The 13,635-nt window shown below is 38.1% G+C and overlaps 1 protein-coding gene across 3 annotated transcripts in view; it reads right to left on the bottom strand.

Moving 5' to 3' along the window:
• The window catches only part of samd10b (sterile alpha motif domain containing 10b), a 92,683-nt gene that overhangs the window by 66,725 nt on the left and 12,323 nt on the right, over nucleotides 1-13,635 (bottom strand). For 2 of the 3 annotated variants that reach the window (XM_084720933.1, XM_084720935.1), the window contains exon 2: nucleotides 6,234-6,577. In XM_084720933.1, the coding sequence (XP_084577059.1) occupies nucleotides 6,234-6,246 (13 nt within the window). In that variant the 5' untranslated portion in view covers nucleotides 6,247-6,577. Of the gene's footprint in view, nucleotides 1-6,233; nucleotides 6,657-13,635 lie in introns of those variants that run through there. The other variant, XM_084720934.1, reaches the window with a different exon arrangement.

Consider the following 13,635-nt stretch of genomic DNA (forward strand, 5'->3'; position numbering starts at 1 on the left):
GTTTAATGATGTCGTGAAGTAGCATGTGATCATGGAGTTGTTCCTTACTTCCTCACTCTGATGGAGTATTGGGGCCACGTTAAGGGAAAAAAAAATTATTTTGAGAATAGAGTCAAAATGTCAAAAAATAAACTTAAAATATCAAAAAAAGGCAAACTTTCAGTGTTAGTGCCGAGATTTAAAATAAATCAGAAGAAGAAGTCAATTTGACCTTTTAACTTTATTCCCAACATTTCAGCTTTATTCTCAAAATGCAAAATAAGAGAAAACTCTTCCTCCCCTGATATATTTTTTTCTTATGACTGACACTAAAACTGAAACTCTATTCTCAACATTTTAACTTTATTCACCTCTTTTTTTCCCATCTTCCTACAGTTTTCTATGGGTTTAGTTTTGGAAATATTTGGGTAACATTTGGATAAATGCACAACTCAACAAAACCTATAACCTAAGTCTAGTCCCTTTTAACACAGAAATATTACATATTATGCCTTTAAAAGGAAGAAAATCCCATTAAAGCTTCCCTTTTGGGAGACATGAACTCTACACACATTTCTCCACATCTATTACCCTCCTTCCTACTCACATGTCCATCATGTGGGCAAAGAACAGGCATCATGGACCCTCCTACAGCGGTCTATCCACCCACATGCTCAGAGAGACAAGGGGGTTGAGATAAATAAATAGGTTGTTTTTTGGATTCGGGATCCAGCTGTGCTCTTGTCTCCCTGTTTGCCTGTCAAGTTGATGTTGAGCACATATGTCTAGCAGTATACGGATGGATGAAAGCCACCCTACCATCCCCTGCATCAGCCCAAATCTTTGGATGTCCTGCATGCTGAGCTTAGCCAGGCCTCCTTTTTGGAGTGGACACACTCACTGGGTTGCCCTCATGCCTTTTCTTGATGTGAGCAGGGGCTGGACCATGCTGTTCTCTCTCCCTCTCTCTTCCTCCTCCTCTTGGATGTTGTGCACTGGACAATAGAATAGCCCAGTAGCATCATTTGTATGGCTGCTTATCTCAGATATGACAATACAGCCAGATGTCCTGGGCGATTTAAGCAAATGTCTGATGAATTTTATCCACTCTGAATAGTCAAACATGGAGGGGAATATAATTATATAGTGTGAGTCGCTGTGCAGCAAGCAGCAAGAAGGAAAATGTAATTTTCTCAGCAATTTACATGAAGATGAGACAAAAAATGTGTATTATACCATTTAAAATGCAGATCACCCCTTGTAATTGATAGTGTTACAGGCCTGTGGCTGGCAGCTCACCTAACAATGAAACCATAACCTCCTGACAAATGGAAATCAATGCGAACATTGCCAATCAACTCAGCTATTATACTGTATATACTACACTCCATGTCCCACAGTATGTGGAGTTGTTTGACTTTGCTGTCTCTCCATTTTGAGGATGGAATAAAGGAATTTAAAGTCCATTTTTCATTTTTAAGATCATATGCAATATATTTACTGCACTAAATAATAAAATGACCATGATGTCATCACAGCTTAATGAAACACGCTAAACTGAAATACTGTCTTCTCTGACAACAACACTACATAACCAGCATGTTCTCCCTTGAAATCTCCCTTCCAGTGTGAAATGTCTGTTTTTGCTTGCCCTTTTCCCATTTATTAGAGTTAAAATTAATCGAAAAATCAAAATTAATGCAGAATGATGAATTGATCTGTTTATGAGCTGTAAAAATCATTAATAATCTTTTAGAAGGACTAGATGTTTATAACAGTTAAATTGAGCAATATGATAACTGGGGCTGGGTATACTGGTTCCTTAACGATACTTTTCTCAATACCAATTTTATGAAATCCATTTCAACAATAAGTAAATTACATTACGGTGTGCAATATAATTACTCACTTCAAAGGAGGAAACTGTTCAGGACGCTCTTTGTTTTTATTCTGTACACTTTATCCAGATAACTGGATTAAAATGAAGAAACTGATGCAATACCTGCACAGTATTAAACTGTATACAAATATAAATAACTGTCAAAAGGAACATTAATAACAAAAAGTAGCCTGTCTGAGCCAATGAAGAAGTGAATGAGTGTGTGAGTGATGGTTGGGGTACTAGAAAGTAATGGCGGAGTGAGACGACTAGCAGCCGGGCCCGGGTCTAACAGTCAACTTCGACTAACGTCTGTAAACAACGCCATGCTTATTTTCAGAAACGTTCTCTGCCTTGGCTCCAGGTTATCAATCCCTGCATGGGTGAGGAAAGGATGAATGGGGACTTTAATCTGAGTGGCTACCAGGGTAGCTGCACTGGCTACTTTATAAATGGCACTTTCATTGAGTTCACTGAGTTATCAGAGCAGATCTTTGGTGCAGATGAGCTGGTGGTACAAAAAAAAACCAGAAGAGATTCACTTGAGATGTCTCCTGTAGGTATAGAAATTTGGTACCAAATGACGAGGTGTTATTTAATACTAGACAGGATTAAAGCAAAGCAGTCTGTGTCAGAAAAGTATCAAAATTCAGTACCCAGCTCTAATGATAACAGAGTCAGGCAGTAACACAGGCAGTCGCTGAACAACAACTCCAGAGTGTGTGTTTTGGGCTTAGCTTTACATCACAGACAATTTAAGTTATAAACAGCTGATCAACTTGTAGCATAGGACTCATCCTCACTTGTCCTTGTGCTTGTGTAGGTTCAGTGTCCCCTCAATCTGCAGTCAACCTGCCTGAGCTTCTAGTCTGGGTGGGAGGGGGCAAGGGTAAACAGCTCGCTTCATTTTATTTAATATAATGTCTATGGCTCCAGCTCGCTATTTGGACTGTAGTGCTCAGTTCTTTGAACACTACGCTCTTACAAATTGCTCCTTTAACAATTATCTAGTTCTGTATCTTAATCTAATAGCATGAAACATTTTGAAAATCAAATAAGAGTCTGTTCCCTGACATGCATCTGTGCATGAGGACAGTCAATAAATCTTATTGTGCTCTGCTCTTAGATCAGGCCTTGTGTATTATTATCTTCAAACAGTGCTACACTCTTTTTGGAACAACAGTCTTTAAAGTTTAAGTGGCACAGCACACTGTCGGGGTGGCGTCAACGCCCAGGGCGCTGAGTAAATTAATGATGCTTAAGTAAACTATGGATTAATTATAGATAGCCCAATGTGTCACTAGGCATATATGCATATCTGACTGAGTGTCCCACCTGCAGTCATGCTAATGAAGAGCTAACCTGCCTCAGCAGACAGAGGACAGATGGAAAACACACTTGGCGCTGCACACTGATGCTCTCACATGCATTATTGCCCTTGAGCACAGAGAGGCTCTGATTAGGCTTCACTTAAGTCTGTTAGCCCGCAGCAAACACCGGCCGGCCGAGCACAGGAGAGAGGAGGCAGCAGGACAACAACAACAACAACAACGGTACAAACAATCCAAAAATACTTATGCACAGTAATGGCTAATCAGCTTTGTCCCTGAAGCTGGGCAACTGGGCAAGAATTCTCAGAGGCCTAAAAACAGACATTTGTTTTAAGCTGAGGCTGCAGGAATATGACCTCATCGAGTAAAGATGTTTCAGTTTCAATATGTTCTCTCAGAAATGTGGGATTCGCTATGAAATCCAAACCAGTGCCGACACAATTATTAATCAGTTGACAAAAAGACTGATCAGCAACTATTCAGCTGATCTACATAGTTTCAGTAATTTTTCAAGCAAAACTACCAAACATTTTTCTGTTTACACCCTCTCAGAGGAGACGATTTGGTACGTTTCTCTGTTTCATATCATAGTAGGTTTAAAATCTTTGGGCTTTAGACTGTTGGTGAATAGTGAAGTAATGTGAACGCGTAATATTGGGCTTCAGAAAAATGTGATTGGCATTTTTCACCATTTTTTGACATTTAATAGACCAAGTATGAATAAATAGTTGAGAATACACTCGTCAGTAAATAATTGCTACTTGCAGCTCTATAATTCAAACACACACAAGAGGAAAATACATGTTCCTAGTCTACACAACAAAAACTGATGCTCCTTTTTTCAAATAGGACTTGTATTAATACAGGAATATGACAGATTTTTTTTCTTTTCAGTTGAACTTGTTTAGATAGGGGTGTCGCGATATACCAGTTTTGACGATACCGTAATACTATTGATAATATGGATAATGGATAATATGTAACTAATCCAGTATCTCTTACTGTATGCTCTTAAATCATTTCCATTTCTTTCTGTTCTTTCTTATGTGCAATTGCACTTTTTGTATGCTTTTGCACACTTATGGTTAGAGACTTGCCAACATATTTGCCAACCCTCCCAATTTTCCCAGGGGACTCCTGTTTTTAATTGCTCTCTCCTGGTTTGCCCCCAGAGTCACAATTCTCTTGTATTTCTATCGATTTATGACAAATTTCTACGCATTTTTTCCCCCTTTTTTGTTATTACAACCAGATTCTTCAAAGAAATGGGCATATTTTTTCTAAGAACTGCCTAACTGACATGTAGTCAATATTTTGACAATTTTCATTTTCTGTGTTAGTCAAATTTGAAATTGGACCAGGCCAGGCTAAACACTGTGGTCCCATTGTGACGGCTAATAAATGTCAGTTATAGGTCATCTGCAAGCATCTGTTTGCAACAGAAAAAAGGGGACCATTTTGTTTCATTTGATTATTTTCAATCTTTAAATGCCACCTGAATGCAGGAAACAAAGTCCATTAAACTTAAAAACTGCTTTTTGAAGTCCTCCTTATTTTTGAGGTCTCAGTGTTGGCAAATCTGTACCAGACTCTCTCCACCTCCCTACATTTGTATATTGAGTTTAATTCTTTTGACAAAAAAGAGACAAAATGCACGATAAACATTATTAAAGGGGCTGCAAGTAACGATTATTTTCATAGTCGATTAATCAGACAGCTATTTTCATGATTAATTGATTACTAGTTGTTTTAAAATGTCAGAAAATGTTTTTTTTTTTTAAATGTCGACCAGTGTTTCCCAAAGCCCAACACGATGTTGTCAAGTGTCTTGTTTTATTCACAACCGAAAGATATTCAGTTTCCTGTCAGAGGAGTAAAAAAATCACATTCAAGAAGCTGAAATGAGAGAATTTTGACTTTTTTTCTTAAAAAATTACTCACACCAATTAATCAATTATCAAAATAGTTGGTGATTAATTTAATAATTCATTAATAATCAGCTAATCAATTAATTGCTGCAGCTCTAGATAGCATCTTTTTAAAACATTTTTTATAAATATTATCATTATTGTGAATTCTTTTGGCCATGATAATTATGCAATGAAAATCTGTTATTGTAAGAGCCCTAGTTATAAGTTTGAATGACAGTTAAGGTGTTATTATTATTATTATTATTATTATTATTATTATTATAGTTACGGTTTTGCTTACAGTAGTGTAAAACAACAACAAAACAAAGCAAAACAAAAACATTCCCTTGTTAAGTCTTTGCGCTACTCCCCTGATTTCACACATATCAGAAGAACATAGCCTATTAAATTCTGGATAAAAGACATCCGTTGCAGCATTTTGTCTCCATTATGAGTCAAACAAAAGAGTGAAGAACAAAGAATGCTGCCTCATTGTTGTATTCCTGAGCTGGCTGTAATTTATCCAGGTGAGCCAGGTGCTGGCCCACAAATACAGACTGTCGCGCACAAATAGACCATGAGAAACACTGAACTTCTAACACAGCAAAGAATCTGTGGGCCACTTAACCGCAATGAATATTAAAATATTCCAAAACATTTCGTTTCATCAATGAAAGCTCATCTGGAGATGCTTTTCGGCTCCAACTTCGTGTCTGCGTGGGTCATTCATAAATTTCAGAGTGGATTATATCAAATTCACGAGAAAATAGTGGAATCACAGTTTGTCTTGACAGCATCTGAAACCCTGTCAGAAGCAACTTTGTTTATTTGTGTCATACAGATCCAGCAGGTCAATCCATAATCATCGTCTAGTCTCTATATAGCTATATTTACAACGGATTATAGTAACGCTTTAGAATAGATGAACGATAATCCGTATTACAGTGCGTTTTGTAATAAATAAGAAAAAACATTATGATTAAATATCAGAATAAGCAGATGTCCCTGTTCAAATATTAAATGGCTTTTCTGCTGATGTCTAAAATCTCAAAGTCCTGTCAGGTCTTTGTGAACTCCTCTATGAATACAGTGTGTTTCTTGTTGTAATGCAAAGGAATAGTAAAGCGCTCTTACCGTCCACAGCCATAGTCGGTCTCAGCGTGTATCTCTCCGTGGTGTCAACAGGACTCTCCCATTCTTCTGCCAGATGGATGAAATGTACTGAGTGGGAGGATAAAGAGCGCTTCTTGCCCTCTCCAACCCGCTATGTGAGCATTGAGACAGCTCTCAGTGCAGTCGCACAGAGGACAGAAGAAAGAAAGAAGAAAGAAAGAGACCTGGCTGCTGCTGCTGCTGCTGCTGCTTCACACCACTCTGATGTCTCTCTGTCGGTTCACGGCCATTTGTTGTCCGGGACGCCGGGACCAGTCCGATATGAAGCGGCTCCTTCTCAATCTCCGCCCCCCTCTCCTCCGTACCTGACCGCCGGGAGACAAAAGGTCATTACGCCCCGACACCAGCTGTTACTGCTGCTGGATACACACACAAACACACACACACACACACACACACAAACACACTACTACTGCTCTCTCTCTCCCTCTCTTTCTCTTTCACGCACAAATAGGCACACACTCACGCCCTCGTTTATCCTTATGCCAATGATAGGCTACACAAGGAATATAATTTAGTTCCTTTTTTTATTCCACAAAAGTATTTTGATATAAATCCCAATATGATTGCCTGTATGAAGTGACACAAAGCTGATAAAATGCCACAAGCAACCATAATTTTAAAGTTGGTGTCCGACAATACACTTTGTCCCACACAGCAAGGATGGAAATTTTGTTATCAAGTGATAATTACTGCAACTGACCAGTGAAGAAAACTGAGCAACCTTTTCTGTTCATGTGCAGGCATAACAAAAAGCATAGGGGAGACCAGGGTTGGTTGTAACTGTGAGCAATATTGTGGATTTTCTGACCAAAAAAACTGATTTTCAGGTTAAAAGCTATTTTATACATCAGCTGAGTTCTGACACTCAAACGAAAAGTGTTACAACCATCCCTGGTCTCGCCTATTGTACTTTAATAGGTTTAGTATTATCTGTTTCACAGTGACTCCATAAAATGCTCACCATAGATATTAAACATTTTTTCAGTTTTATGTGTATGATGCTCCCTTTCAAAAATCTGTACATTTGTGTTTGAACAGTCTTCTTTTCTAAGGAAGATTCCTAACTAAGTGAAATATTTTGGTGGCCCCAAAGAAGATTTTGTTGTGGCCCCAATACATTCCCGGCACAACCAAAACATTTCACACAGTGTTGCTTGTTAAATATGTTACCTACCAAGGTTTTCTTGCAACATTAAAGTTGTGTTTTGATTTTGAATTTGACTCTGAACATATCATTTTAACCTGGCAAGCTGGCGAGAAAGTAACAAATAAATAAATGAATGAATAAAATCAATCTTAGCTGAAAAGTTTTCCATGAGAACCAGCTTGATTTCTTGCTGTTTCCTTGCTAGCAAACTTGCATTTGAGTTATTAAAGTTATTAAAGCGAGCAAGTCAAGTTAACACTGTACATATCATTCATTTAGAGCTTTTTGTGTTGTCAATTCTTTGAGGGTACAAAGGCCAGATGTCAAGAAAAAAAAAGATTTTAGGTCCATTGAAATAATGAATTTAAGTTATAAGGATAATGCATGGTTTTATTTTTCTATACTATATATACTATTTTTACATAGTAATAATCAAAATGTGCTTAATTGGGAAAAGAAATTCTAATGCAAATATAAAATCAAAATGAAATGATTGCATTTGGCAGTCTGGTTGTAATCCTCATGTTTTTGTCCTCTATGAGTATTAGTTTTGATAAAGTCTTAGACTTGGCTGGCTGTGGTAAGAACAATCAGGGCAAGGAGTGCAAGCCTGCTAGTTCTCCAGAAAACTTCAATTTAACAGAGATCTTCTGAAATACTGTACTTGCCTTTGAGCCTGACAGAAAGTAAAACCCAGAAAGTAGTCCCCTGGGAATGTCTTTATAATAAGGTCTCCCTTTATTGTATAGTGGCGGCAATGAAAACTGCACAGTGTGTAACATGTCGCTTTATTTCTGCAAGCTGCAAACTTGCAGACACAAACAACTGTCTTGCATTCACCACTATTTCTCTGTGCAAACAAGCTAAATCAGAAGTGAGCCCCCATCTCAGACTAACATAAACAAACCTGCATCCAGTCATGAATACAGCAAATACAGAAAATAAGTCAGCCTGCAAGTTGACAATATGGATCAGCTATGCTACGCAGCTCTTTGTGTTTACTTTCAGTCAGACTCATAGATAAGTGCTCAGATGATTTCTGTTTTTTTTCTAACCCTTTTTTTATTAAGCTGAAGGAGACTTGCACTCCCTGACCCAAAAGTTTCTCATTTCTCCCCTAGAATTTTGTATTACACTGTGATAAAGTTGTGGATCTCATAGGAGATCTTTTTTTTTTTTTTTTTGAAACAATGGTCAGTATTGAAGCAGCAGAGATTGAGACATCCTGACTTTTAGTCCTGAGTAGAGTCAAACTGGAACCTGTGATTCAAAACTGTCCTTTCAGAGAGACCTACAGTATCAGTCACTTCAGCAAGTGTCACAAAATAACATATTTAAGTTCAAGTGACAAAGCCTACCTGCAGTTGTATTAATTATGACAGGTATAAAGGAAAACATAACCTACCCCTCAACACAATTACTATTACAGGAAGCAGTATCTGACAGAGGAGCACACTGTGATACAACACTGGATTGTTTTCTGTTTTCTCAGAGATGGAGCCTAGCTCCTTCAAAATTCATCAACACCACTTTTGGAATAAGGGAGAAAAATAAGCATATTCACTGAAGAAGTACCAACCCTTTTTTTTTTACTGAATTTGGGGGCAGACATAAGCTGTTGTAATGTACTGCATAATAATAACAGTTTGAGTAACGTCATTGTTTTGCACAAACAACTAACTACAGCAGGTTTTGGTGTTGGAGTGAAGGGGAGTAGAATGTTAGAAGAAAAGATAAGGAGAAAAAGCGATAGTCTATAATAGACATCATTTTCCTTGGAAAAATCATGCCCAGAGGTAGACAAAATAAAGTTAATTGAGAACCAACAAAATGGGTTTATTTTTGTGTCTTTTTACGATTTTGGGGACAAATAAATGATGTAGTGCTGCTGAGAGGGGCATCAGATAAGAAAACACTACTATGTGTCATTCTAGAGGGCTTTTTCAATTTTGGTGATTTGTATCCCAAAAAGCCGTCTTTCATGAGACCTTTCCTGCCTGGTAATAATTATTATTATCACCTCATCTTTCAAACTCCACTCACTCGGTATGTAGTGCTGGCTCTCTGTCAGAAAATTGAAGTCTCAAGCTCAACCTGAGATAACCCTGAAGCTGTCATCAAGGTTATCTCAGGTTGGGCTTTTCTCAGACTTTAGAGAATTCCCTGTAGAAGACATTATACAGCTGTTTTTACAGGCTTAATTGTACTCTTCGCGATGAATAAACTGACATTTTTCAGTGGAGCAGTGTGGAGTTTCACTGAATCAGTAGAAAAGTCAAGAGCATGTGTGGACTATCATCTATGCAAACACATGGTCTTTGCATGAACCAAGACACAGAAACGAGGAGGAGATCCACTGGATGCTTTGCAGAAAAGCCTAAAAACAGCTGTCCCCCGGCAGACACCCACGTCAGCCGCTATTTGCCCGTCAAACAGCCGAGCTTCACTTCAAAGCCGAGAATTTGGGAGCAAGTTGTGAGCACGTCTTTGTCAATGTAATCTCACAACATACCCAGCTAATTGATTCTGCTGGCATTCAGATGCATGCAGACGGCTCAGTGCTGGTGCTTTTTTTTTGTTTTTGAACAGAGAAAAGCTACGTCCCTGAAAGACTTCAAGACAGTCCATCATCAGTCTGTGCGTTAGAAGATGAGGGCCCTCCCTAAAGCCCAGGCACTAGATCATCAAAGGGCGTACAACCAGGAACAAAGGACGAGCCGGTCCATCGGGGCTTCACCAGAACACATGCAGACTGAGAGAGAAAGCACTACACACACTCACCCTCACATACACAAAGACACTTTCATACCCAGATTTATACCCGTCTCCATATTTCAGAAGCTTCCTAACTTGCAGATCTTGTGTTAACTGTTTCATAACCATGGTAAATAAAGTTAGGACCTGATTTAGGAAAAAGATACAACCACAATTTATGAGTGGTCCGGACCTGTCATAGGAGTTGTGCAGCGGTTATCCCAACCAAAGTTTTTGACTAATTAATGTATATTTCATTGGTTGAAGACATTTTGAGATTGAAAAATAAATTACACTTCATAATTATTTTGACATTATCCTATTTGAGTGCATTTCAAATCACAATATAATTGTAAATTTAAATAGAAAGCCTATCATAATTAATTTAATAATGTATTATTACCTACTATCAGTTGCATTGGCCATATATCTTCACATATAGGTTTATGAAGTCTCTGTTTAGGGGAACATCCTAACTTATTCTTTTATTTATGGTTCTTGGAAAGCAGATCCTCAAACTGTGAACTCATAAAGTTCTTTTTAATCTTTGATGCCATTTTCACGAATGAATACTTGCTGACACATGGTGTAGGAAGCATAGCCTTATGTGGTATTACTGGGGTGTCAATTATGCTAATTTACAAGCTTCATGCACATGCACTCAAATTGGCACAGGAAGTGATGAGCATTCGCTGAATCCGATGTGGCATGTTCGTACGAGCCCGTAAAAATAGGAGGGGAAATAAGAAGAAGAAGAAGAAGAATACAAAAATGTTCTTGCATGAGGCCCATTGTTCCCATACTAACTTGAAATGCATATAGAGACAGAGTGCAATTATGCCCTGCCCCCCACTGGAGGGGAAATCAATTCATCTCTCTCTCCACTGACTTTGTATTGTGTGAAGGTGACTCTTGACACTTTTCAATGACAAAAAATGTCTAAAAGCAGCTCTGGGATGGGATGCATTACTAACAGGATAAAGAGCCCAGAACTAAGTTTTTATAAGCCGCCAAACCGAAAAACTGAAAAATAAAATTGTAAAATTTGTTTAATCCACATTGCTGCTCTTTTATTGCTTTTACACAATGGCTGCTGGATGTGGCGGAGACTGTGTCTGCTATCTTATCCCACTCTCTTTCTTTTATCTCCTAAGTTAGCATTGCTATAAATTTCCCAAAAAGAACATCATTGGATTTCTATATAGACGTAACCAAAACCTCTAACTCATCTGTCTTGAAGTGCTCATCGTTTTGCTCCTGCTTTTTGTATGTTTGAATGTATGTTTCAGTAAATTTAAAAACAAACAAACAAACAAAAAAACAGTGGTTACAAGGTTGACATGAGAAAAGTAGGCTGGTGGCGGTTGATAGGTAACAAACAATAAAATATCACTGAAAGTTCATCAGCAATGTTTGATTGCGTATTTAGGATTTTCTAACCCGAGATCAAATTGGATGAAGTAAGATAAGACTGGATAACTTAAGTTAATTATGATTTTCTTCTATAATACCAGATTGGGAAAAATCCTGTCTTAAATTCTTCCTATCTTAAGACTATAGGAAACTATATGAAGCATCTGTCTGTAATACTGCCCCTGATGTTTATGCCTTTCCATCTATGGACACACACACACACACACACACACACAGACACACACACACACACACACACACACACACACGGACACACAGACACACATTTGTGCTCATCCATACTCTTCGAGACAGAGCTTAAATTAGAAGTGTGCTGCTGTGTGCCTGTAAGGACATTTTGTCCTGTAAAAAATTGAGCAGTCAAAGCTTGTATCTTTAATTCAAAGGATGGTCAGTGCGGTGAATAATGAATAAACCGGGACCTGCAGGGATCAAGGGGTAAGACTTGCTGAGCACCGGTTCGCTGAGTGTCAGGTGACAGCGACGCAGCAGCTAAAAACATGAGCAGCTCCTGTTGGAAAGAAATGTTTGTACAGTGGCACAGCTCAGATAAACACGAGGGAATAGCAGCTCAAGGGAGTGGAAAAATGTTATTGTTTATATTCATTATTTACTCTGCAGAGATTCATTTTTTACTCTGTAGTCAGGAGTTTCCACTGAAGCATCTTGGTGATAAGCAGTTGTGGAAGGGAGGAGTGACGGTCTTTCCATATGGCCTATACATTACATCCTATAATCAACAGATGATGCCATTAAACTTTTATTGTCAGTGTTATATACCATCACATATGGCCTGTCCTCCTGAGTGCCAAGAGACCTTTGTTCTTTCGCTGTGAAATATGCATATATAGAAAAATGTATCTTGGCCCACACACACACACACACACACACACATATACTATATATGTATATATACAGTAGGATTCTCTCTGTCTGTGGAACAGGAGCAGGATCACTTCACCTCGGCAGAGGTTTTCAACAAAAACCTGATTTTGAGGTATGAAAGGAACTTTTCTGATGTGTTACAGTGTTTTTTCGTCTGTCAGAAGTTCAGATGACTGTGAATTGAAATGTACGTACATTTTACCTGTAGTTTACTGGTTTAAAAAATGAACATGAACAAACTATGCTAATAAGGTGCTCCAAGCTACCATACATGATTTTATCATGGCTGCAACATTGGGGTCAGTTATAAGTCCGCGTTACAGCTGCCAACGAGCCACGTCGCCCAACGTAAGCACCTGTCTTCTCCAAAAATAGAATTAGACATATTCAAAAATATAAGTAACATTATTAGATACTGCAGCAGTAATGTGATTACTTTGAGGTGTGCTTTTATTTGAGATACAGTAGGTTAATGTGATTTTTTTCTTAATTACAATTGTAACACTCAGACTTGCATTAAATTCATTATGTTTTTTGTCCACAACCCAAAAATATACAGTTTAGACAGAAGAGGACTAAAGAAACCAGAAAATATTCACATTTAAGAAACTGAAACAAGATAATTTGGACATATTTTTCTTAAGAAATAACTGTTTTGAAGGAAAATGTAAAAAAAAAAATGCCTGCAGTCTCCCCTATAAATAATATGGTTAAATTCAACCCTCGTCTACTTTATTTTTTAAATTAGAAATAGGTAATTCAATCATCTCTCGAATGATCTCTAATTATCAATATCGACTGAAATACTCAGTATCACACCCAGCCCACACTTCTTAAACTGTTTTATATTTTGGAAAACAGCTGTAACACAAAGCAAACAGTGTGCTTGCTCTGCAAACAACCAGATTGTGGTTGACAACAGGATGAAAAAGCAGTGTCTGTGGGCTTGTGCAAGAGCTCTCTCTGTGTCTCCCTCTCTCAAGCACTCCCTCAAGAGACATAGAGCGGCTATTGATACTGGAGTGTGGCATCAGCCTTGCCAAAGCTGGTGCCATGGTGAATGGCTGTCCCTGAGTTGGCAGTTAGGAATAATGGTGCCAAATAGGACAGAAAAATAGAGAGAAAAGAGCAGTTGAGGAA

Source organism: Lutjanus erythropterus, chromosome 6 (genome assembly GCF_056507025.1).
Source record: "Lutjanus erythropterus isolate fLutEry1 chromosome 6, fLutEry1.hap2, whole genome shotgun sequence".
NCBI lineage: Eukaryota > Metazoa > Chordata > Actinopteri > Lutjaniformes > Lutjanidae > Lutjanus > Lutjanus erythropterus.